Source organism: Arvicanthis niloticus, chromosome 1, assembly GCF_011762505.2.
Source record: "Arvicanthis niloticus isolate mArvNil1 chromosome 1, mArvNil1.pat.X, whole genome shotgun sequence".
Classification (NCBI taxonomy): Eukaryota; Metazoa; Chordata; class Mammalia; order Rodentia; family Muridae; genus Arvicanthis; species Arvicanthis niloticus.
In genome coordinates, this window is record NC_047658.1 from 114,867,064 (window position 1) to 114,892,807 (window position 25,744).

Below are 25,744 nucleotides of genomic sequence, written 5' to 3' on the forward strand. Positions count from 1 at the left end.
TGCCTAGGAAATGCCCTCTGCAGCCAGGTCTCCTATCCCCCTTCCAGGCTGTTAAAGGATGTCCTCTCTAAGGAGGGGTGGGGGGAGCATCCACATTTACTAATTCAGGAATTGACCACATTGCAAAGTACCTTTTGATGGTCATGATGACTCCATGGGCAGGTCCCCTGTGAGTATCTTGGGTGTGTGTTTGCCCTTGATTGTGCAGGTACCTGTGTGTGCACAAGTATGCAGGTTCTTGAGGGAGTGAGGGTTTTTTTTTTTTTTTTCCTCCTGTGGTGACTTACCATGGTGGGGCATCTCGGCAATGTCCCTTTGTGTCTCTTGGGAACGCCAGGCACACATGGATAGGTGTGCATGGCTGTGTGCCCCCATGTGTATCTGCATACATTAGTGGTTGGACGTGTGTTCTTGCATATTGCCTCTGGCTAAGGAAATGCCAACTGCTACCAGCTGTGCAGATCACAGGCCCTGTAACAGAAATCAGGGGCCTGGAGAGAACTGGCAAAATGATCTGCCACACACCCACGGCCACACCCACGCCCGCACACTGTCTCATTGAGAAGTCCTGTGTCCAAGTTAGCTAATGGTATACACACCTAGGCGCTGGATCTACCTTTTCCTGGTGGAGTAAGTGAAGAGGGGTGTTCCCTCCTGACACTCTGACACAAACACAGCGGCGATGCAGACATTCTTACTGCAGAAGACCTGCAACCCAGGACCACTCTCTTCGAGCTAGGGTTAGGAGCTCGAAGGGAGGATTCCATGAGACGTGCATTCAGTAACAGGGCGTGGGTAGCTTCCACCCTGCCACTTGCCTTTTCCTACCCCAGCCCAGTCTTCCACAGGGGTGGGAGGCTGACTCCAAACTCTGGGATTCCCATGAGTCTGGGTTGGGAAACCCCACACCCTCGGGTCTGTTCTGTCTCTAGCTCCCCCCAACCCCCCAGCTTCATCCTTATCTCAGCAAAGCCCCTAGCTCTTCAGTTCCGGGGGCTTCCAGCTAGAAGACCCCGAGACAGTGATTGGTAGGGTCTCTGCGAGCGACTGGAAAAGCCACTGGCAGCCCTGGGGTGGGAGAGGCTTCCTTGGCTTCGGGTAGCCCAGGCCAAGCCCCAGACGCAGCCAGCAGAGGGCGCTGTGGCCCAGACCCTGCTCGGGTCCTGCTCTCTCGGTGCCCAAGTCGGGGTTCAGTCCTCTCCCTTGGTTTGTCCCAGCCCTGGGCACTATCTTCGGGACCCACCGGCAGGGGCGGGTGGGTGTGGGATCCAACAACACAACCAAGGGTAGAGGGGGGCTAGGGCACCTGGATCCCCAAGACCCTGAGTCTGGGGAGAGCACCTGCTAGGTTAAGAGACCTGGACGTCCAGGCAAAGGTCCTGAGAGGTAGGGAAGGGCTCGGATGCCCTGGGGCCGGGAGGCCTGGGTCCTCGCGGAGGAGGGAGGCGGGTCATGGAGCCGCGGGACTGGCGGCTTCTGCACCTTCGCATTGGCCGCGCCTCTCGTCCGTCAGTGTTGCGTGGTCCAATGCGTGTACTTGGGGGGCGGGCCCTGGTGCTGATGCTGCCGTCAGTCGGTGTTGCAGGGATGCGGCGGCGGGAGCAGCCGCCCTGACTCTCAGAGCATCCTCCTCGGAGCGGTACCGCGGCGGGGCGGGCGGGGACGCGGCGGGGACCAGGAGGCGTGAGGCGGCCGGATACCTCTGGCCCCGGATCTGTTACCTGCTGTAGACCCAGTGGTCTCGAGGCTCGGATTCCCACCCTTCAGCTCCTGGCGCCCCCAGAACCAGGTATGGGGGGGGCTGCGGCGGAGACGGGTGGGGGGCGGGAGCCAATCGGGGGAGGGGAGCGGGTCGGAGGGGAGCGGCGGATGCAGAAAGGACGGATTGAGGGGCGGGGGCGCCGAGCAGAGAGGGCTGGCTGGGTGACAGCGAAGAGGCGAAGCCGCTGGGGGAGGTTGGGGACTCCCTGTGGAAGGGGCATTGGCCCTGAATGCAAGGTGGTGAGGGAGGGTCGATGGGGGAAGGGATGGGGTCTGAAGGAGGGGCATCCATAGGGCTGTGAGAAGGGCTCTGAAATGGGGGAGAGGAGGTCCCAGTCTATGCTGGTCCTGGCAGCTAGAAGCAGTGATGGACCAGAGAGGCTGGGAGCTGTTGTGGTCTGAAGGGTCTGCAGGGGAGAAACACTGGTCTTAGTGGGAAAGGAGGCAGGCTGAAGAGAGGTTTGGGAAGTGGAGAGGGAGGTCTGGGGGCAACCACTGAAGAAAAGACTACTGGGGGATGGGAGCCAAGGGGAGAGGAGGTTATCAGAAGGGAGCAGAGGGGAAGATGCCAAGATGCTCTAGGCATGGATGAGTCTGTGACGGGGAAGAGCTGGACAAGATGGGGGGCCTGAGGGAGAGGAGAGAAGCTTGCTGGGGAAAGCTGGGGGTGACAGAGAGGGAAACCAGTGGGAGGAGGCTCTGCTTGGGTGAGAATATACTTGAGGGCAGCGATAGGGTTCTGGTCACAGAGTACTGGAAAGGTAGAGGAATCTTCGGGGCTCTGGGCTTATGCCCCCCACCCCAAAGAGGTGGGGACTATTTCTCATGCTCCAGCCAGCCTTCTCCCCCAGAGGAAGGGGCAGACTGCCTGGGTGCTTTGGGATGGGGGGTATGAGCCCTGGGTGGGCTTCTGGAGGTAAAATTGGATTTGTGGGGGGCTATTGGGCTGTTATAATCGCCTTTGCTGTCACCTGCTCTTGAGTCCTATCCAGGGCCTTAATGAACCAGTAGGGCTGGGAGGGGTAGTTTCTTGGTGCTTCACAGTGAAAGGGTGTCCAGCTCTATAATGCTCAAGAAAATCTGAGGGGGTGGGTCTTGGGTCTCCAGCCCCTTGACTACTTCCGGCTTTCCTGCTCCCTCGTTCTTTGCACATCTTGCGGGTGGGTGGGGTAGACAAGGACCTTCCCCGTCATCCCTGCCCCTCCCTCTTGTCCACCTTCTCTCAGTGTCTGGGCGTTCCTTCTGGGGGAGAGCTTTACATCCTCTGTCTTCCTTAGAGAGGGAGACAGAGAGAAGGGAGCAAGAATTAAAAAGAGAGGAGGGGAGATCGGCTAGTCAGTTAACTACATGGAGGGCCTTCTGCTTTGTGGGTGCTTCCGTTACTCAGGTCCCAGCTCCCCACCCCAAACCTGGGGATGGTTCAGGGATGGATATGTCAGAACCAGAGCAACTTCCTTCTGTACTGGGGGGCAGGGTCCGCTTGGGAGGCCCCTACCTTTGCTGAGTGCTCAGAGTCCTTCCATCCTCAGCCGCACAGGGGTGGGCGGGACTGAGCAGCTGCTGGGGAGCTGCTCCGTGGTTGAATCCACATGACAGCTGCTCCTGAGAGGAAGGGACAGGGCTCTGGAATAGCCACTGGGGACCTCCATGTCTCTCCAGGCTCAGTCTTTACTCAGGCTCAGCTGTTCTGTTCTATCCACCCTTGCCAGTGACACAGACATCCTGACATTGATCCACACACTTGGTGGCACTTGTCCAGACACACACCTACACAGGCGCACACACCTGCATATACAATACAACTCCCTGGCAGCAAACCACCCACGCTCCCCGCCCAGAGAGACTGCCACCTCCTGCCTGCCTCAGGGACCTCCTCCAGGAGCCCTACTTCAGCACAGGGCACACACTGAGCCCCTGAGTGCCCCCAGGTCTCCTGACAAAGCACTGCCTGCCAGCCCTTACCCTCAGAGATGCACAGCGTCTGTCACTGTTCATGAACTCAGGCCCACTTGGCCTCCTGGCATGCACTGCTTCCTCTCCTGGGTACACACGCCCACGCCTACACACTTTCCCAGACACACCAACCTCTGCCTGCCGTACCACATGCACCACATGCACCACATGCTAGTCTGGGTCTTAAGCATTGTGTTCCAGGTCTGTATGTGTGTGCACTAGGTGGTCACATCCTCTCTACCTTGACCTAAACCCCAGCTAAGCTCCTTCTCTGTCACTCTCTTGTCATTAATGTACTTTCAGAAGGCTCTGAAACCTACTCCTACCTGATCGCGACTAGTCACTCCGGGCCAGCTTTGGCCTTCTGCAGAACCTTTCGTTCTGCCCCAGCATTTGTCCCCCACACAAGGCTCTCTGCCGGCCTGACACTGGAGACATAATGTCCGTCCCTTCAATTTAAGCTCCAGCTCAGCCCCCACGGGGACTCCCAGAAGTGTGTCCTCACACACCACCCACCCCTTGTGGTCCCATCTGTTGGTGTAGTTCTGTCCTGGCTGCTTCCACACTGACAGGCCTGTGGACTCGCCGAGATTCATTCAGTAATGCACTGTAGTGTCATCATTTCCTGCCACTGGCACCATTCAGTGTGGATGGATGAGGGTGAGGCTTCATGGCCCATGCCTTGCCCACCAGTGATCCTCATTTTCCTTATCTGTAAAAGGGTTATGTTCCCACACTCATGTCTGAGACATGTCTCAGGGATTGGATGAGAGGATTTTGATGACTATAATCAGAGTAGCCACAATTGTATTTAGTAGGCACCTACTGTGTTCCTGACTGTAAACTTTTCAATCTGGTGTATTTTTCATGCCCTTGGAAAGTTCCTTGTCTAGGGGTTCAAAATTTTTTTTACGTTCATTTAGTCCCTTTTGTGTGTATGTGCATCATGGTATATATGTAGGGGTCAGAGGATGGCTTGCAGGACTTGGTTTTCTATTTTTACCATGTAGATACTGAGGATCAAACTCAGGCTTGGCAACTCCCCGAACCCTCCTGCTGGCCTAGCAGCAGGTCATTTTTTAATCATTATTATATCCTTTTCTACACGTGCACACACGCACGCACACCTGTCAGATACCTTCAAGAGCATTCCAACCACTTCAGGCTTACTCATGAGGCCACCCCTGGAAGCCATCTGTCCCCTCTGCATCACTGGGGTGTACTCTTAAAGGTCTGTGTGTCACAGCTCTTCAAGGCACAGGGATGACGTCTGTGCTCACCTCTCCTACCACTCACCCCAGGGTTCCATATACTTGTGTTCCAGCCCCCATTCTATCAAGCCGTTCACTGCACCTCAGTCCCCAGCCAACCACTACACAGCTCTACCCACTTGGCAGCAGCCTTGCCATGCACATACTTCCAGTTGCCTCTCTTGTCCCCAGGGACACAGATACCACCTAGCATTCCATACTTGCCTGGCTTCAGGTCTCTTCATCCTTTCTCCCTTCTTCCTAGTCAAGATGAGATATTTAAGAGAAGGGCCCAGAGGCAAGACAGAATCAAACTCTGTCTCAACTCTGTCACTTAGCAGTGTCGCCCCATCTCTTGTAAAAGGGAAGTGCACTAAGATCCACTTTGATTACTCCCTTGTCAGGGGAGGTCTTTAAGGCCCAGGCAGGGATTAAAGTAAGCTGTAGACACATGCAACACTGCAAGCTGTAAAAGGCTGAGGGATTCTAGAAGTAATCATTAGCACAACACACACTTCCCCACTTCAGAAATCTCAGCCATGCTGCACTCTTACACATCTCCTGATGGTGACAATACTTGTATTACTCTGACAGAGTAATACAAAGAGGCTAAGTAACTCACCAGAGGTCACACAGGTTGATAGAGGTCTAGCTGGCATTAGAGGCTAGGCTCCTGAGCTCTAACACTCTGGCCTGCTTTGAGGTGGTCTGTCTGTCTGTCTGTTTGTCTGTCTGTCTGTCTGTGTCCTCTCCTGTCTTCCCTAGGTCCTCAGGGCTAGAAAGGAGAGTAGGAAAGAGCACAAGAACTGTTTGTAGCCTGTCAGCGCTGTCAGTCCTGCCCAGGGATCTAGTGGGAAAACAGTGTCCTTAGAAACCATTATGAACCCAAGGGTACCCTGGGCCACACTGTCTGATGTCCCCTTGTTATGACTCAAGAGCCACCCCTTCCTACGCCTGAAGTCTCTGAATAGCAGTCATCCCTCCTCAGCTTGTACACCTCCACACGGGGAACTCATCCCCACCCCCTCTGAGGCGGCCTACTCCACTGTTGCATGGCTTGGACCTCTGGCAAATTTCTTTAGAGCTTGAGCCAAATTCTTCCCCCTCAAAACACGCACTTCTCCCACCTGTCCGTGGGCTGCCTTCTGGGGCCACCAGAATGTGTGTAAACCCAGCTTTTCCTCCCTGGCGCCTGGGGGAGGCCCCTGCTGTCTCTCTCCCAGCTGGCATGAAGAGAAGAGAACCAGAGAGGCTGGCATTTGCAAGGCTGGAGGTGTGTGTGTGTGTGCGTGTGTGTGTGTGTGTGTGTGTGTGTGTGTATGTATGCATGCATGTATGTGGGGGCTGGCCAGAGAGCCAGCTGAATGGATTCTGGGAGGAGGCTGCTGGCCAGGATGGGCATGGAAGTGGTATCTGTTTTGCTCAGTCTGCACTGGGAATTATGGAGCCCAGGCAGGAGAGTCCAGTTGGTCAGGATTGGCTAGTCCAGTGGGAGTATTTAGAATAAGAGGCTAGTGAACTCTGCCTTAGTCTTAGTCTTCTGTGTCAACACTGGACACTCTCTGCCCCTCTCTTCAGTGCTGAGCCATATTCCCAGCCTTGTCTCTGTTTCACTTTAGGGAAAAGATGAACTGAACTACACAAATGGTATAGTCTTGAGGTGTGTTTGGAGTCTGTCCACAGTGAAGGCCAGAATAAAGGCAGGTGGGCTTGGGGACCTCAGAGACTGCCTGGTGGCATGTGGGCAAAACAACATTGAAGAATGCCATTGAGTTTGGGACCAGTAGACTCGACCTTGGTGCCAGAGACCCTGCCCTTGCCTTTGTTTATTTTGTGATCAGGGGTGATGACACTGCTTCTTAGGGCCGGGGAGAGGCATAGAGTGGCACCTCAAGGGGCCAACCTGACAACTCACAGAGCAAGGAGCCCAAACAAGTTGCAGTTCACACACTGCAATTGAGCAGGCCTGGCAGTAAGACGATGGGGGAGGCTGTATGGACTGGTGGGACGGGTGAATGCCATCATTAGGAGAGGGTAGGATAGGAGAGTGATGGAGGCCCCAAGAACACCCAAATCACCCCACCCCAGCTCCCCCTGCACCACACCACTTGCCCGAGTTTATCTGTGGGTAGGGGCAATGGCAGGATCCGGAATGTTGTGATGCCATGGGAAAGGTCAACTTCCCAGAGGACCAGTGGCCTATGGCCAGAAGGTATGGCAGGGTAGACCGCATTGACATCTGTAAGTAGGCAAGAGCCTCTGGGGGCTGTTTTGGCCGGTGTCGCTGCATTGGAGAAAAAGCACAGGCCTTGGGGAGACAGTGCCTGTATACTGTGGGTACAAAGTCCAGGACCCAGTCGTGCCTTGCACAACTCCCTTAACACTTTTACCTTGATGCAGTTGTGCAAGGCAGTGGAGGAGAGCTCTGGAGCCTGGGTTGTTGCTGAGGCCTGAGGGAGACTGTCATATCCAGGAGCCTCTGTACACTAGGAGTAGAGACATTTGGAGGAAGAGCTGGCAGAAGCCTGGTCCCACTGAAGGAAAAGCTGCAGGGAGTAGTAGCCAAGAGCAGCAGGTGTCCCAGGCACTGTGGGATGAGGTGGAGTGGAAAGGACCCAGGTGTCTGTTTTGCTCTCTCAGGGCTGTTTCTGCCTCCTCGCAAGCCTGAAGCTGTCCCAAGGGTCCCTGGGTCCCCAGAGAGGGGACTCCAGGAGGGCTGGGCTTCCTTTTGCTTGACCCTGTTGCAGAGTCAGGCCTCTATTGCAGAGCTGTGAGGAGGATGAACAATGAGCATGCCAGCCCCTGCCCTCACTCTCCCTAGAGGTCCCGCACAAACCCAGCCCCTGCCCCAACAGCTGCCTACAGACAGGCGCTTGCACCTGGCCACTCTCTGTTCTCTCTCTGGAGTCACCCCTTTCTGGACTCTCAACCATTCTGCATCCCGCCCCTGCAACCAGATACATGTCTTTGGCTCTTAGGACCCAAGCCCCTACCTGGTAGCTTCTGGAATCCTCCTCACCTTCCCCCACCCTATCCATCCATCCTCCTCCAACTTCTTGACTGGACAGACAGAACAAGACACCTTCCTTAGGCTTTTTCCTCTGCTACCACCCTAGAGGGCTGAGTCTCAGGGTTGTGAGCATGACAGGGGACGGGGTGGGGGGTGGGGCAAAGGAAAGACACCCCTCCCCCAAGCTGGGGGTTTGTGAGTGGACAACAGCACACAATCTCATTCCTTCTACCAGTGGAAATCAATAGCTAATTAATTCTCTCCCCAAAATAGTGTCCGGAGGTGGGGGTGGGGGCTAGGAAAGAGGCAGACAGAGGCAAGGCTGGGCCAGACTAAGACTGAGACCCTGGAAGAGGAGGGGAGGAGATGAAGTGGGGACAGTCAGTCTTTTGGACACCAGGCCTCTGCTGGGGGGTTTCTGGCTGCCCCTTCTGGAGAAGGGGAGCTTTGGCTTTTCCTATTCTCCAGCTTCAAGGCCCCTTGCTCCTGCCCTGGGCTGGGGGTGTGTGTGTGTGTGTATGTGTGTGTGTGGGGGGGGTGAGGGCGTCAATCAGGCTGGGAGCAGGTGCTGCATTTAATTTGATTGGCTAATTAGCCCGCGCATGCTAATTATCTCCATTACCCAATGAGGAGAAGCAGTGGCTCGCTATATATAACCAACAGTGTTTGCAGGGAAATGGGGGCTGCAGGCCTGGCTATCTTCTCCCTGACTGGGAAGGGGCAGCCCTAGGGGGTCGCTGTGGCAGGATACTTTAGTTCTCCCCAGCACCATGGTATCCTGTAGGACTCTGGGTAGGCAGCAGCAGCAGGGGTGAAAGAGCTGAGGCAGGGGACTGGCTTTGCAGCTGTATTTCAGTTGTCTGCCTAGCCACTCCTGAGGGCTTTAGTGCCCTCTCTGCCCATCTCTCTTCTGACCACTGGTCACTCTAGCCACCTGCCTTTCTGTCACTCACTGTACACCATGAATGTAGTTCTTCAGCGTAGTCCTGCCTGCTTCTTTTTATACCTCAGCTTTCTCCCAGGTATCTCTGGCTCTCCTCCTGCCCCCTAGGCCCTTCTCTTCTCCTCTGGGAGCTCACCTGTGGCTGTCCTGCCCTCTGTCTCTGTCATGGGCATGTGGTGTTAGGCAGGCTTGGATTTGAAGCCTAGTGTGCTGTTGGGTGTCTGTGTGACCTTGGCCAGGTCCCTAGACTCCTCTGTAGGGTCCCTCAGGGGGGACAGGAGTAATGGGACTCTTTGAGTGATTAAGTTAAATGACATTTGTAAAAATGCCCTGGATCCAGGGCCCTGACAAATGCCATTTGAATTTGGAATTTAATTTTCTCAACCTCTATTTCTTTTTTCCCCACCATCTTTCCTCTCTCCTCCATTACTCTTCCACCCTCCGCCACTTTTCATGTGCTTCTCTCCTTTTCTCTTTCCTTTCCACCTGTCCCCAGCTCCTCTGAAACTCCGGCCCCTCCCTGCTTCTTTCCCAGGCTTCTCATCACCTCCATCTCTCCCTCCTTCCCACCCTCCCTCCCCAAAATAAAATCAATGCAATATTCAGGAGGGTTGTTGGATATAAATAATTACGACTTGGAGTTTAACGAGATGCAAATTCCCCTCCCTGTCGTGGGGTATAAATTGCTCTCTGACAGCCCGTTACAAGGGTAATCATTTCAGAAAGGCAATTTTATGCAAATGAACCTGCCTGCCTCCTGGTAGCTCCCCCCAGCCCTGGGTGGGGGGCCTCAAAGAGCTGAGTGTTGAAGAGAACCCCAGTTACTGGGACCAATCCTGAAGCTGAGGACCTGAATCCAGAGGGAGGTTGACGGCGACTCACCCTTAGCTTCAGAAAGACCTGGGCAAGTGGAAACAGAACATTTGACAAGGGGCCACCAAGTAAGGTTGGGAGTCCAGAAAGGGCTTAGTGTAGTTTAGGGAAAACGGAGGCACAGAATTGGATGTCTGTGCTGTCGCGTGGATGGATACCTGGGTCCTCGCTGGCTTTTCTCCCTTGCCCCTTCCCAGCCTGGTAACCCTGTGGTACCATTGACGAACTGGCATTTAATTAATCCCAATGAATTATTTAGCAACTTCATTATCCAACATCAAGAGCTGATGAGAGGCTGATCCCTGGTTGGAAGCGGGAGCCAGGCCCAGAGGTTATGCAGCTCAGAGAGGTGGCTGGGGTTAAAACTGCGGGAGGAGTGCACCTCAGCCCCGCCCTTTGGGGAGCTGGCCTTGGTCCTGACCCTTGGACTTTAGAGAGGGTTAGGAGAGGGCTTCTCCATTGGATTTCGTATAGACTCTATGGTGTCACTTTTTCCACCGGTCCACACCTCAAACCAATCAAGCCCATAGTGAGCACCACCTCACCTTTTAGTCCCCCAGTACTTCCAAGTATGATGGTATCTCTTTCTTGGAGCACCTATGCAGGTTAAGGCGAGCTGAAAACCTCAAAGGAGCTAGCCATGCTGGACCAGCCTTGTAATCCCAGCACATAAAAGAGGAGGTGGAGGCAGGAGGAAATCAGAAATTCCAGGTCATTTTCCGCTACATAAGGAGTGTGTGGGTGTGGGTGTAGCCTGGGCTAGATGAGACTGTCTCCAAAAACCAAAAAGTGCCAAAAGGAAACAGGTGGTCATCTGCTAAACTGAGATGGAGAACCAGACAGACACCGACGACAACCCTTGAGTCTGAACCCTCGATTGAACCTTTCCTTTCTGTTTCCCTGCAGGCGTCCCTCCCCCACCTTCCATCCGAGCCCGCCGCGGGGGAGGGGCTCCACCACCGCCGCCGCCTTCCTTGCCATTCGGGGACGTGGACACTTGAGCCCCTGCGGCTGGGTCCATGGCATTGTGAATCGGCGAGGGAGCCCCGCTCCGTGCGAGGGGCGCCCGGCCCCCTCCCCGCCCCATGCGCCCGCGGCTCTGAAGCCTGAGCGGGGCCGGGGGGCCGGGCGGCGTCGGGGCCGCCGGAGGCATGGCGCTCGGGAGTCGGTGGCGACCGCCACCCCAGTTGCCGCCGCTGCTGTTGCTGCTAGCGCTGGCGGCGGGCGTCCGTGGCTTGGAGTTCGGCGGCGGCCCCGGGCAGTGGGCTCGTTACGCGCGCTGGGCGGGAGCGGCGAGCACCGGCGAGCTCAGCTTCAGCCTGCGCACCAACGCCACGCGCGCGCTGCTGCTCTACCTGGACGACGGCGGCGACTGCGACTTCCTGGAGCTGCTGCTGGTGGACGGGCGCCTGAGGCTGCGCTTCACGCTGTCTTGCGCCGAGCCCGCCACGCTGCAGTTGGACACGCCGGTGGCCGACGACCGCTGGCACATGGTGCTGCTGACCCGGGACGCGCGGCGCACGGCGCTGGCGGTGGACGGCGAAGCCCGCGCCGCCGAGGTGCGCTCAAAGCGGCGCGAGATGCAGGTGGCCAGCGACCTGTTCGTGGGCGGCATCCCACCCGACGTGCGCCTATCTGCGCTCACGCTCAGCACCGTCAAGTACGAGCCGCCTTTCCGCGGCCTCCTGGCCAACCTGAAGCTGGGCGAGCGGCCGCCGGCTCTGCTGGGTAGCCAGGGCCTGCGCGGTGCGGCCGCCGACCCACTGTGCGCGCCCGCGCGCAATCCCTGTGCCAACGGCGGCCTCTGCACCGTGCTAGCCCCCGGCGAGGTGGGCTGTGACTGCAGCCACACTGGCTTCGGTGGCAAGTTCTGCAGTGAAGGTGAGCCTCAGTGCGGCTGCGAGGTGGAAGGGTGAGCGGGCCGGGGCCTACTGGTTTGTGCTGGGGCGGGAGGCCGAGGGAGTGCGCGCTTCAGCCCGCCACGGTTGCACGGAGGAGCCCTGATTAGGTTTCAGTAAACTGGCGCCAAGTGCGTGAGGGTGGGTGCTGCTCTAGGGTAAACCGGGCAGCGGATGGTGTGGGCGTGGCCCTGGGCGTGGCCAGGGTGAGAGCTAGCTCGACCTGTGAGGGGCCCTGTGTGGTGTGGTCCAGAAAGGATTGGTGGCCCAGGGCCTGTGAGTGGATGGTAAGGTCCTGTGGGTGGGACCTGCGCAGGCTGTGGCTGTGGAAGGGCCTGTGAGACACAGAGGAGGGACCAGTACCTGGGGTGGGGGCTTGTGTGGCCTGAGGCAGGGGAGAGATCAGAGTGAACAAGGCCTTTGAAGAGCTGGGGTTTGCTGGCGATAGCCACTGTCTTGTGAGAAGGACTGATCTGAGACCTGGACAGAAATCTACTTGAAGACCTACACCAGAGGGCAGAGAGGGAGATGGGGACAGAGAGGCTATGACCCAACCGGCCAGAAGGACCGGAATTGTGTTTGTTTTCTGTCACAGAATCTCCAGAGTTGCATGAGAGGGTGGCTGAGACTCTTGACTAAAAGTTGACCTTTTTGGTGATGGGCCTGGATGGTAGTCAGTCTCTCCCAGGTTTGAGACTGGGAGGGGAAGCTTGTATTTCCAACTCGGAAGCCCTTTCCACTTTGGGGTTGGGATGGAGATTACAGGGCTGGATAAACCTTGCTGACACCCTGGAAGGTGGGACAAAATATGGAATGGGGACGGAAGAAAAATGTTGGGGCCTCTGCCAGCACCCCAGTTTCTAAGAGAGGTTGCATGGCTGAGCCCGTTGACAGGCAGGAGAAAGAACAGAGGATGAATTGAGGGCAGCTAGGCTGTGCTTGAGAGGGGACAAAGGAAAGAGCCGCTTTTATTTTGGTGTGACTGGTCAGAGGAGAGATTTTCTGCATTGATTTCAGGGTGGCAGCTCATTACCCAGCAGGTGTGTGTGATAGCATTTGTTTTTCTATCTCTACTTACATAAGTCAGGAATTGCTTTGCAATTGTGTGTGTGTACGTGTGTACATGTGTGTACGTGTACCTGTGTGCACCTTCAAAGAGGTGGAGTCTTTGAGGGAGTGTGTGTCCTCAAACTAGTGTGGCCCTGGGGATGGTGTCCCCGAGGGTGTGTGCATTCAGTCAGCCTGGGGAGGAGTCAAGCCTGCAGATGTAGCGCTGTTATGGGAAGTCTGCTCTTGAGCATTCCGGTGTGGATTTGCGGCTATGGTAGACGAAGAGAAGGAGCCAGGTGCGCTGGCTCACATGTAGAGCCTCAGCATTTGGGAGGCGGAGGCAGGAAGATCAGGAACTTCAGGTCATTCTCAGCTATTTAGTGAGTTTGATGACAGCCTGGGCTACATGAGACTGTGTCTAAACAACGCAGAAGGCAAGCAAACAGAAAATTTAAGGAGGGGTTTTGGATTTTGTGGAACTATGTTCAGGGATATATCTTTAGGAACTGAGTATATTAACATGGCACCTTCTCGCCTTTTCTCCAAGGTGCTCAGGCACTCCCTAAACTGTGAAACTGTGTGCAGAGGCCTGTGAGCCTGCCAGTGTGTTTTGGGTGCCTATGTGTGAATGGGTCTGTTTGAGTTGTCATTCTTACTGACGAGTGTGTGTGTACGTGTACATGTGTGCACCTTCAAAGAGTGGCTAGAACACAGCCGGAAGGGGTTGTGCCCATGTCAGTTTCCCAGGTGTGTGTCTCACTGAGAGACCTTGGTAAGACATTTGAGACTTAGGAGAAATTTCCAGAACCTTAACTTTATTTTCCAGTTTCTATAACTAGAACCTAGCCTTCCTAAGAAAATGGGATGAGGGCCGGGCAGTGGTGGCACACGCCTTTAATCCCAGCACTTTGGAGGCAGAGACAGGTGGATCTCTGAGTGCAAGGCTAGCCTTGTCTACAGAGGGAGTTTGAGGACAGCCAAGGCTACACAGAGAAACCCTGTCTCAAACAAACAAACAAACAAACAAACAAACAAAACCCCAACCAAACACCCTCCCCCCAAAACCAGGATGAACAACCTTTCTAATTTAAGGGAGGGGAATTTGTGCCATGAAGAGGTTCTGGTAACTGCTGCACAGTCCCACCATGGTAGGATTAGGCCTATGCATATGGGGATTGGACTCAGAGGTACCTCTGCCAATCTATTCTCTGAAAGCATCCGTTGTCCAGATGTGTTGAAGTTTTTGTAGGTGAAAGAGATAGTTTTGTTGAGTGGATGTGCTAGAGTTAAATGAATGCTTGGGTTGGCAGAGCTAAGAAAGGTGGTCACGTGCATCTGACCCACTGTGTGTGACAGTGGCAGGGGCAGGGGTGGATGTGGTGTGTAGATATCACTGTGTGTGATCAGTTGAGAGAGAGGTACCTTGTCTGATAAAGGGCAGGTTGTGTCTGTGTCTCTGCACTGAATATAGCACACAGCAGCTAGTGGGTGTTTGATTAAGAATGAATGGAGAGATATTAATAAGTATTTGAGAGAACAAAGACTTGTGGTAAAGCCATATGTGTTGATGAAAACTCACATGTGTATGTTTTGGGTTCTGTACTGAGGGTGGGTGTGGGGTGGAAGACACTGACTGTGTGCACCTGGAGCTGGCAGGTGCAGCAGGAGCCCCTGACCCGCCTCCTGCCTCCTGCTGCCCTCAGTCTATTTATTCTCCTTAGGTTTGTTCCTGAGTCCTGAAGCAGCTATTGTAGTAAGCACTGACAGTCACTTATAGCACACTCTGTGTGTCCATGTGTGTAACTCTGTGTGTGTGTACCACTCTTGCTGTATAGCCCAGGCTGGCCTCAAACTCATGGTGATTTTTTCACCTCAGTTTCCTAAGTGCTGGGATTGTAGGTGTGTGTCAGGGTTTCCTCCAAGACATGCCAAGTATGTCAGAAACAGCATCTGCTTCTTTTTTAAAAATTAAAATTTTATTTATCATTAGTGTGTGTGTATACACAAACCACAGCACACATCACACATGTGGAGGTCAGAAGACAATTTTGTGGAGTTGATTCTCTCCTTCCCACTTTGCCATGGGTTCTGGGAATCAAACTCAGATCAGTAGGCTTGGGTGGTGAGCATCATTGCTTGCTAGTTATCTCGTGTGTGTGTGTGTGTGTGTGTGTGTGTGTGTGTGTGCCTGAATGTATGTATGTGCACCACATACAAGCCTGGTGCCCTTGTCAGTTCTCCTAGAACTGGAGAAACAGAAGGTTTTGAATGAGGCTGGGAACCTAATCCAGGTCTTCTAGAAGAGAATACCATGAACCAACCTTCTCAAACCTACATTTTATTTTATTATTTTTAAAATTCCACTAATTTATTTATTGTGTATGGGCACTCACGCCACAACACACATGTGCTTGTCAGAGCACAGCCTATAGGAGTTGATTCTCTTTCCACCATGTCAGTCCCAGGGATTGAACTTAGGTCACCAAGCTTGGCAGCAAGCAGCTTTATCTACCGAGCCATTTTGCTGGTCTTTCTAGCACATTCTTATCCACCCAAGGAGGAAGAACATGACCTCCCACTGTGAGTTACTGGGGGCGGGAGCAGGAAAGCTTAGGGGACCAGATCCTGTCAGATCTCTGAACACTCTCAGAGTCAGGGTCCTTACCCTCCTTTGGAAGCTGCAGTCACTTCATTAGTACCTGTTTTGAGTGGTTTCCATCTTTTTCTGAAACCAAGGACATTTTTAAAAGTCAGTAATTCACAGTACAACCTTCCAAAGACTTAGTTATTATTTTTATATGTGTTTATTGGGAAAACAAATGACTCAAAGCTCTCATGAATTCAGAAAAGCTTTTAGATGACTTTGATGTTGTATTCACCATTGTGGTTAATAAAATATACATTAGGAGAAATAGTTCTAGCTTTATAGGCGAGATGTACCAATTTGCCTTGAGATGTTTGGTACACATATGGATTTGTGGATCTTTTGGAATCTCCCCTGTAATTTCCTGGGGTCTTGGCTTGCCCAGATACTGAGAACCCACATGGCAGAATATTTGCTGCTTGCTGTCTCTGGGGCATCTGGCCACATGTAATTGCTGACAGAGCTAAGGGTGGCTCACTGAGCATCAGTGTTCCTGCTGCTGACTGGGTGACAGGCTGGGGTTGCGTAGATGGGGATTTTGCCATGGTTTTCCTATCTGGCCTCCCTCATGTCATCTGTGTGTGTGCAGAAGAGCAAGAAAATGGATCCAGGAAGAAGGGGTGTGCAGGTGGGTGTGGGAGACCCCGAATGGAGTCAAGGCATAGAGGCACTGTCAGGCACACACCTTGATCAGGAGACAAGAAGAGGACGGTCACTGTGCATGCTGCAGAGAGAGACAATTTAATTCAACAGGTGCTGATCAAGGGCCCCTTTGTAGTGTGCTGTGGCCTGCGAAGGAGTCAGGACTGAGACGAGCTAACTGCTCCAGCGTTGAGGAAGTAGATACAAAGGCAGAGAGTGGTTTAAGGAATCTGCATTCAGGCCTCTTGGCCAGTGACTTCATGGCTTACTTGAGCATCTGTCTGTCTGTCTGTCTGTCTGGTGCTGTAATAATGGTACCTGCCTCAAAGAGTCGCTGCAACAATCTCAGAGAGTTCATATAAAGTCCAGAGAGTGACTCGTGGCACAGAGAAAATGCTCAATACAGGCCGAGCATCTTCAGTTCAGAAACCGCAAGTCTAAAGGGCTCCAAAACCCGAGATGTTGCAGGGTCTGACAGGATTGTGGGAGGAATCTTCCACACCAACTTCACTTGATGGACTAAAGGGTAAGAAAAAGTGGGTGGAGTGAAAACACTGTATTAAGTCACCTCCAGGCTATAGGTGTAGTGAAAGAGTGCATATCCCAAGATCTCTCATTACATGTATTCAGCCATCCTAGAATTAAAAAAAAAAAAAAATTCAAAATCTTCCAAATACTTCCAGGCCCAAACACTTCAGATAAGAGGTAATGTTCGGCTCGGGACTGCAGAGATAACTCAGTGGAGAGCACTGTTCTGGCAGAGGACCCAGTTTTCGTTCCTAGCACCACCGTAAGGCAGCTCACACCCCTCAAGCAATTCCAGTTTTAGGGGATCCAATGCTTCTGGCCTCCATGGACTCTTGTCCATTGTACATTTTTTTTTTTTTTTCGTTTTTCGAGACAGGGTTTCTCTGTGTAGCCCTGGCTGTCCTGGAACTCACTCTGTAGACCAGGCTGGCCTCAAACTCAGAAATCCACCTGCCTCTGCCTCCCAAGTGCTGGGATTAAAGGCATGTGCCACCACTGCCCGGCTTTCTTGTGTACATTTGATGCACAGAAACTCATTCAGATATATGCACATACATAAAAAGAAACAGATAGATATTTTAAAAAAGAATATTCAACCTCCAATAGCAACAAGTAAACAAAATCCAGAAGCACAATTCAGTGTGGTGCCTGCTTAGAGCTGCGGCAGGCACAGTAGTGAGTGATTAAGCAATAGGTTGCTATCCAGGTATTACCAGCATTGGGACCACTGCCGGAGAGACACTGCATATCTGAAGCCAACTTAGGCTACAGAGCAAGTTCCTTGCCAGCCTTCATTATATAATGAGACCCTGTGTCAAAAACCAAAATGGCTTCTCAGTAAAGGTGCTTGCCACCAACCTTGATGACCTGTTCAATCCAGAACCCACATGATGACCTGTTCAATCCAGAACCCACATGGTGGAAGGGAGAACTGACTCCTGCCAGTTGTCCTCAGACCTCCATGTGTATATGTGGCAAGTGTGGATGCACATGCACATTAAGTAAAGTTTGTCTCTTGTAGGCAGCATAGTACTGAATCCTGAGTCCTGTATTCTTTTTAAAGCTCACAGGGGTAGACTCTAAATAGATTTTACTATATTTAGTGTGTGTGTGTGTGTGTGTTACATAATTAGTGGGAGGAGAGTTTTTTGAGAAATTTTATTTTATCAATATTGGAGATTGAATCCAGGGCCCAGCACATGGTAGGTAAGGGTTCCACCAGTGAGCTAAATTCCTCCTTGCCGTTCCTGTAAACAGAGGACTCTGGGGTCTCAAGGAAGGGAAGGGTTTACAAATAGAGAGGACTGATAATGGGATTGTGAAATGTTATTTAGGACTGACTTTGAATATTGATCAGCAAGCTCAGGAGAGGCCAAGCCAGGCAAAGGGATGGCCACTAAAGAGGTGTAGAAGAGAGGAAATATGTGTGCCATCCACAGAGAGGGGCACCAGCACTGGGGAGAAGAATAGAGCTCATGGCAGGAGAGGCGGAGGCCAGGCCGTGGGTAGCTGGCTTGAGTCATTCATGTGACAGTGTACGTGAACTGGCTGTGGAGACTGGCGAATGAACACAGGGTTTGACAGTAGACGATGAAGATAAGAGCCGTATGTAAGAAGCAGGAAGTAAAGTGTAGAGGGATTCTGCACAGCAGTTAGACGGTGGAGAAACCAGTTGGAAGATAGTTTAAATGAGATTTTAATTACATTTATTTGTGTGTGTGCCTATGTGCACATATATGAATGTATGCACACATATATGCACGTGCAGCCGCAGGATAAACTCTAGTGTCACTCCTCAAGTGCCATCTACCTTGCCATTTTTTGAGGCACAGTCTCTCTGTCCGGTCTAGAATTTGCTGAGTAGACTAGGCTAGTTGGCCAGTGAGCCCCAGAGATCTGGCTGTCTCTGTGTTCCCAGTGCTGAGGTAGCAAAGACACCTACGCTTTTGCCTGAGTTCTGCGGACTTGAACTCACGTCTTCTGTTTGTGTGTGAGACACACTTTACTGACTGAGATGCCTCCTGCCCTGGATGCTGATTGTTTTGGTGTAGCCAAGAAGGGTGACAGCAGTGGTGGTGGCCATTGGGATAGCAGCCGTAGCAGACAGCAGATGCTGAGACTGAAGCTGTGAGACACGGTGTGTGGTTGAGGTGAGAAGGGAGGATTCAGTTTTGCGGAGTTGGAAGGGTGGTAGAGAGGTGAGGAGCGGAGGGAGTCTGGAAGGGGATTGGGTTTGGGACAGTGGATCAGGCCTGTATGGAGTGGATGGGTCTGGGACAGTGGATCAGGCCTGTGTGGAGTGGATGGGTCTGGGACAGTGGATCAGGCCTGTGTGGAGTGGATGGGTCTGGGACAGTGGATCAGGCCTGTGTGGAGTGGATGGGTTTGGGACAGTGGATCAGGCCTGTATGGAGTGGACTGGATCTGGGACAGTGGATCAGGCCTGTGTGGAGTGGACTGGATCTGGGACAGTGGATCAGGCCTGTGTGGAGTGGATCTGGCCTTCTTTAGACACGGCTATCCCAGTGTTCTCATTTCTCTGGCTGTGATGAAATGCCCCAAAAGCAGCTCAGGGGAGAGAAGGTCAGGTCATAGTCCATCACTGGGCAGTGTGTGTGTGTGTGTGCGTGTGAGTGTGCATGTGCGTGTGCGTGTGCGTGTGCGTGTGTGTGTGTGTGTGTGTGTGTAGGCAAAAACTGTGTGTTTCTTTTTTTTTTTTTTAAGTAAATGTAATTTTATTTCACTTATTCACTTTACACCCCGCTTATTGCATCCCTCCCAGTCACCACCTTCTACATTCTTTCCCTCCTCCCTCTCCCCCTTCCCCTTCTCTTCTGAGCTGGTGGCAGCCTCTGTGTTTATTCTGGAACCCTGGCACTTCAAGTCTCTATAAGGCTAGGGGCTTCCACTGAGGCCAGACAAAAGCAGCCCAGCTAGAAGAACATTTTTTTTTTTTTTTTTTTTTTTTTTTTTTTTTGAGAAAAGGTCTTTCCATGTAGTCCTGGCTGGTCTGGAACTCACTATGTAGATCAGACTGGCCTTGAACTCATAGAGAGTCCTGGGACCAAACACCTGCACCATCATGTCAGGCTGTGTATGGGTGTTTTATCTGCATGTATGTCTGTGTACCACATGGTGCAGTACCCAAGAAGGCCAGAGGAACATGTTGGATTCCCTGGAGCTGGAGCTACAGAGGGTTGTGAGCCACCCATGTGGGACCTGAACCTGGGTCTCTAGAACAGCAGCCAGTGCTCTTAATTGCTGAGCCATGTCTCTGGCTCCATGGCTTATTGGAGTTTCTTAGGGGCAATATTTCTCCAGAAACCAGTAACTACTTCAGATCTCAGGGCCACAGCTTCTTCCCTAAGCAGGTACACGCAGGGCACATGTATGTTTGTGGACCTGCTGGGCTGTCTTAGTGAGGTGTCCATGAGGTGCAGAAGCAGGAGAACCTGTGTCCTGAGCTCCTGAGAAGGAACTCATCCTGGAGAGTCAGGTTATCACATTGAAGCACAAAACTCACCAAGGCTGAGAATGTCTCAGTGGGAAATCTTATCACACTCTGCCTCTCTGAGCGTCCCCCTGAGAACTCAGGGAGGCCATAAGTTCCCTCAGGTATCGCTGCAGACCAACTCGCCATGGTTTCTCCCGTAGATGTGATCTTTCCTGCATGGCTGTCTTTTTCTGAGGGCTCAGAGCATGGCTTTCATTGCTTACAGCCCCCTCCCCAGTTTCCCCATCTTCATCAATGTCCATAACAAGTCCGCTGGAACTCTGAGTTTACGTTAGATAAGACAGTGCTGTCTCTGTCGTCTGCCAGGTAGGTTATCGAGGCCCTGCGTGTGTGCAAGTTGGGATTAGGTCAGAAATGTGACAATGACAGCTTCCAGGGATGCAAGGGATGCCAGGCAGAAGGGATGGACCTCTCTGGTGAGTGGCGCAGAGCTGAGCTGTTTCCAGGGAAAGACACAGGCCAGTTGCTTGGGCTGGCAGAGTTAGGCCCCGTTCAGCTACTTACTGGCTGTGTGAACCTGGAAAACTGACTGAGCCATGAAGAGTCAATGCTCTAGGAGCTCTTCCTAGAAATCAATAGGTTTACTGTGGTTCTTCACTCTAGGGGCCAGGAGGCTTGGAGGAAGCAGTGGCCCTAGGCTAGACCTTGAATGATGACTGAGCCAGAGGGAGAAGAGCAATAGGGCTTCCTTGCTGTGATTTGGGGTGTGAGAGAATTGGTGTCTCCAGCATGTTGCGGTGACAAGATTGGTTGTGCTTTGTGGGAAATAAAATACAGTGTAGATTAGCACTCCAGAAGCGTCTAGCAGTTTTGACTTTTAGGTTAAGAGAGTACCTCTAAGATGTTTCCATTCCATACTGGGTCAGGCTGAGGCTGGGAGAAGTAGGAGAGTTAGTTTAGACTAAGCTCAAGTAAGATATGTAGTCAAGCATGACCTTGAACTCCTGGCCCTCCTGCCTCCACCTTCTGAGTTCTGGATATACCACGGTGCCCAGTTGCGCAGTATCAGGGACTGGGCTCAGGCAAGCGTCCCTCCAGCTGAGCCACAGCAGCCCTCACTGTAAGCTTAAAGCTTAGAGGGGTTTAGATTAAGTTCTGTTTTTTTTTTTTTTTTTTTTTTTTTTTTTTTTTTTTTTTTTTGAGACAAGCTCTCTCTACTTTGCCCTGGCTGTACAGGAACTCACTCTGAAGACCAGGCAGGCCTTGAATTTACAGATATCCACCCGCCTTGGCATGTGCCACCACTCCCAGCCTTGGAGTAAATCAATTATTGATTTAAAAGCTTTTAAATATGTATTTCATTTTATCTTATGTGTATGAGTGGTTTGCCTGCATGTATGTCTGTGTACCACATGTAGGGCTGGTACCCTCAGAAGCCAGAAGAGGGTATCAAGTCCCCTGGAACTGGAGTTACACTTGTGAGCCTCCACTGGGTGCTGGAAACTGAACTCAGGTCTCTGGAAGTAAGCAGTTTTAACTGCTGAGCCATCTCTCCAGCCTTTAAGATGTAATTGAAAATTATAATTATTATTGTGTGTACATGCGTGTGTGTGCATGCATGTATACATGATGTATGTTGGGAGGGGTGTATGCCCTGGTGCTCATGGAGGGCAGAGAGCAACCACTGTGGAATTAGTTCTCTCCTCCCATCTTTGTGTAGGTTTTAGGGGTGGGACTCAGATAGTCAGGCTTACCTGGCAAGCACCTTGACCTACTGAGTGTCTTGCTGGTTCTCTAGATTCAAATTTGATTGCCACCAACAGTGTGACCTTAGATAAGTTGCTTCTGCATTTTCCCCCTGTGTGTGTGTTACTCATGGTTTCATATATATGTACACATGTGTGTGAACATATATGTCTGTATGTTGACTCTGGGTGTCTTCCCCACTTGCTTTCTACCTTATATACAGAGGCAGGTTCTTTCACTGAGAGCTCGCCATTTTGAATAGTCTGGTTATTTTGCCTTGGGGATTCTGTGTCTACTTCCTCCTGTGTTCTGGGATCCTAGGTGGGCCACCAGGCTTATCTGGCTTTTGTGTGGATCCTGGGAATCTGACCTCTGGTCCTCACAGTTGTGGGCATGAGCCATGTATCTAGCCCTGCTTCTGCTTTTGGACACTTGGTTTTCTCAGCTCTAACAGAGGAATAGTCATTTGTATTCAATGGTTATAATAGTAGTGGCGGCCACAGGAAACAGCACACAACAGGATCCAGGCCTACTTTAGTGCTCAGAACACAAGAAGTGTTATTATATTATTCACTCAACAAACATAGCCATGTCTTTTTACAAGCCAGGAGCGGAGCAAGCAGCTGGAGGTAGAGAGATGAATGAGACATTGTTTTGTCTCGTACAGTTTTGCAGTCCCATCAGGAAGCCGAGTTGAAATTACAGTTGCATGTAGCTTTAACAGGGGCAGTGGTAAGACAGTGTGTATCACAGAGCTGGCCCAGAAGAAGGTAACTGCTGCTCTCCTGTGTTCAGAATGCACAGGTATTGACATGGGTCTTAAGGGGAAACATTGGCTTTCTCAGACGGCTTTGTGAGCACGTCTGTGTGTGTGTGTGTGTGTATGCGTGCGTGCGTGCATGCATGTGTGTGTGTGAGTGTGTGTGTGTGTATTTTGGGGAGAGTAGATAGAACATGGCCTATTAGGGGAGTGGAAAGAGGCTGGGTGTGGCTGGAGCCTGGATTGTTGCAGGCTAGGAGTCTGAAGAGGGGGTGTGGTCAGATTTGAGGGGACTTACTGAGAAGACTGACCTTCCCTGGTGAAGCCCAGCATGGAGCCATATACACTACAGTAGGTTCAAGATGTGTCAAGGTACTTAGGTGGCATTTGGACACAACCTGCAGGGTGACAGGACTCACTGAAAGAAGGTCCTTTCAGAGTCCTATCTAAGCTCCCACAGGACAGGTTGGGCTGCACTGAGGGGGAATGTGGGGTTTAGAAGGTGGAACCCCCCCAAGTCCTGGTGACTGGTATGGAAAGGGGGAGGAATACTTTCTGGGTGTCTAGCCCAATCAAGAACATGTTCCTCTCCATGTTCTCCTCACCCATAGTTCACCTTGATGCCTTGGAGCAAAGGCCTTGTTTCTAGCCTACAAGAGAGAACATGGGAGAGGGCTTGAGGGGGAGAGCTCTGAAGCCACCTCAGACAGGTTAAGGGCAAGAATCCTCTGAGAGGAAGGATCGTGGTAGCTCTGATTGACAGGTGGATAATGGGATGGCAGTGGAGAGTGGTCCAGATGTGTCTCCTCCTCAGAGAGAGGAGAGACTATACCATGCAGCACAGGAGGCTTGCAGCCAAGCTGATGTGGAATGTGACATATGAGGAGTCACCAGGCCCACCAGGCTGTGGGCCTGGCCCTAGGTTAGATGGCATCCTGAAACACTTTTTAGAGATCGAGAATTGTAGGCTAGAAACAAGGCCTTTGCTCCAAGGCATCAAGGTGAACTATGGGTGAGGAGAACATGGAGAAGAAGACGTAAGTAAGGGACAGGCAGGGAGAGCTGGAGGAGCGTGGGAGGGGCGTGGGATGATGGGTGAGGGATTCAGACTGCACAGAGCAGATAAAGGAAAGAAATTTACTGTCTCAGGAGCTTGCTGACTTCATGTTCCTGAACATATTTTAAAAATTATTCTTTTAAAAATATTTATTATATTTTATGTGTATGTGTGTGTCCTTGAGGACAGGTATTTGTACCACATGATGCAGTGTCAGCATTGGTCAGAGAAGGCCATCAGATCCCTTGGAACTGGAACTTGTAGGTGGCTGTGAGCCACTGCCATATGAATGTTGGGAACCAAACCTGAGTCTTCTATAGGCACTCCTAGCCACTTGTTCATCTCCCAAAACCAATTAAAATATTAAATTATCTGTCACTGTGTGTATCTGTGTATAAGTGTGTGTACATGAGTGCAGTTGCCCAAGGAAGTGGAAGAGGGTATCAGATCCCTTTGCAGCTGGAGATACATGTGCGGTGAGCTGCTCAGTGGGCTCTGGAAACCCAACTAGGGTCCTCTGGAAGGGCAGGAAGCTTTCTTAACCACGATCTTTCCAGCCTGGAAATACTTTTTGAAATATCTGACATGTGGAATTATCTAGAAATCAACTCGATTCATATGCACAGGTGGTGGCTGGTGGCTTGGAACTGGCTAGGGCCTTAGCATGCTAGGACCAAAGAGTTCCAGCTTGGCAGTTCTCAGAGTGCCCAGGGGTCACTTTAATTGCAACTCCCTCAGAGTTGTGATGGCTCAGTAGCTTTAGAAGAGTTGTGGTCTACACAGCTTTGGCTGTGTCCCTGTCAGGCCAAAGCCTCTCTGTTGTGTATTGTGGAGTGTATTTGTAACATGGAAGCTTGTAGGTGGACAAAGAGGTAGGTAGGTGGCAAGATGGCTGTGTTCACGGTGGGGGGGGATGTGGGGGTGGATGCGTGAGGAATAATATGTATTAGACTGCTGCGCAGGCGATGGTGTTTGCACTCAGTCGCTGCATGTGTGCCACAGGGTGGGATGACGTACGATAAATAACATAGCTGTTTTTGCAGTATAGTGCCCCTCTCCGAGAACAAATCCCACAGAACGTGCTCACCGGAGGGAGGAGACAGCGTGTTTGCAAGTGTGTGAATTTGTCTCTGTCTCAGGATCTGTGTGTGTGTGTTTCCTTGAATGTTTGTGTGTTTGTAGGTTGTGGAGTTTCTCTCTTCTGCCTTTGGCTTCATCTGACATCCTCTCAGTCAGTGGACATGTGACATGTTTAAAACTGGGAGTGCCGTGGCCCTCGTACAGAGCAGGCCAGAGCAAAGCCTGCTTGAGGAGCTGTGGCTTAGCTGAAGGAACTGCTCACATCCACCTTCTCTCTCTACCAAGGTCCAGGCCAGGCCCTAAATAAGTGAGGCTGATGGCTTATAGGGTGTGGCACAGTCTAGAGGTCCTCAGTGTGGTTCTCTGATTTTGGCTGAACTTAAGGTAACCATCCAGCTGGAGATGCTTTGCTTCATCCAACCATTTAGAGGGCATTTTGGCTCATTTGGGAGGTGGAAGCAGAAGGATTAAGACATTAGGGCCACCCTTGGCTAGATAATGCATTTGAGGCCAATCTGGCCTATCCAGTATTTTGAAACAAACAAGCAAATAAATAAGCAAACACATTCTGGAGTTGAGGACGAAGCTCGATGGGTAGGATATGTGTTTAGCATACACAAAGCTTTGAGTTTAATCTCCAGCAGTGCTTAAAGCTAAGCACAGCAGTGCATGCCTGTAAATCCCAGCACCAAGGAGGCAAGAGGCTAGCCCTGAGTTAGAGGCTAGAGACTACAGAGTTAGTTCCAGGCCAGCTTGGTTATAGAACAAGACTGTGAAACACTCTCAAAAATGAAAACAAATAAAAAAAGCCAAGCAGAATGAAGATATTTCTGATCATAGAGGCAGAGGCAGGGCCAGAGGGGCAGTTCACCCTCTCATCTGTATAGTTCCCCGAGAGGTTGAGTGACTTAGTTGGGTAGTTTGAGGCAGAATCTGACCCAAGGATCAGATCCAGGGCCTAGCTCATGCCACAGAACTATGTTCTGACTTGGTGTAGATGCCTTTTTCCCCCCCTGGGTGGGTAGTGGGCTATAGGATGGTTGTTAGATCCTTGACTGGAACACTGTAAGTGTGAGTCATATAAGAGTTAAATGC

General features: G+C 51.8%; 1 protein-coding gene across 22 annotated transcripts in view; it reads left to right on the plus strand.

The window, feature by feature from the left end:
• The first annotated feature begins 1,587 nt into the window (after positions 1–1,587).
• Nrxn2 (neurexin 2) overlaps positions 1,588–25,744 on the plus strand; it is a 110,251-nt gene continuing 86,094 nt past the window's right edge. For 13 of the 22 annotated variants that reach the window (XM_076916121.1, XM_076916142.1, XM_076916124.1 and 10 more), the window contains exons 1-2: positions 1,590–1,789; positions 10,697–11,671. In XM_076916121.1, coding sequence (XP_076772236.1) covers positions 10,942–11,671 — 730 coding nt within the window. In that variant the 5' untranslated portion in view covers positions 1,590–1,789; positions 10,697–10,941. Of the gene's footprint in view, positions 1,790–10,696; positions 11,672–25,744 lie in introns of all 22 variants that reach the window. The other 9 variants (XM_076916165.1, XM_076916167.1, XM_034501463.2 and 6 more) reach the window with 3 other exon arrangements.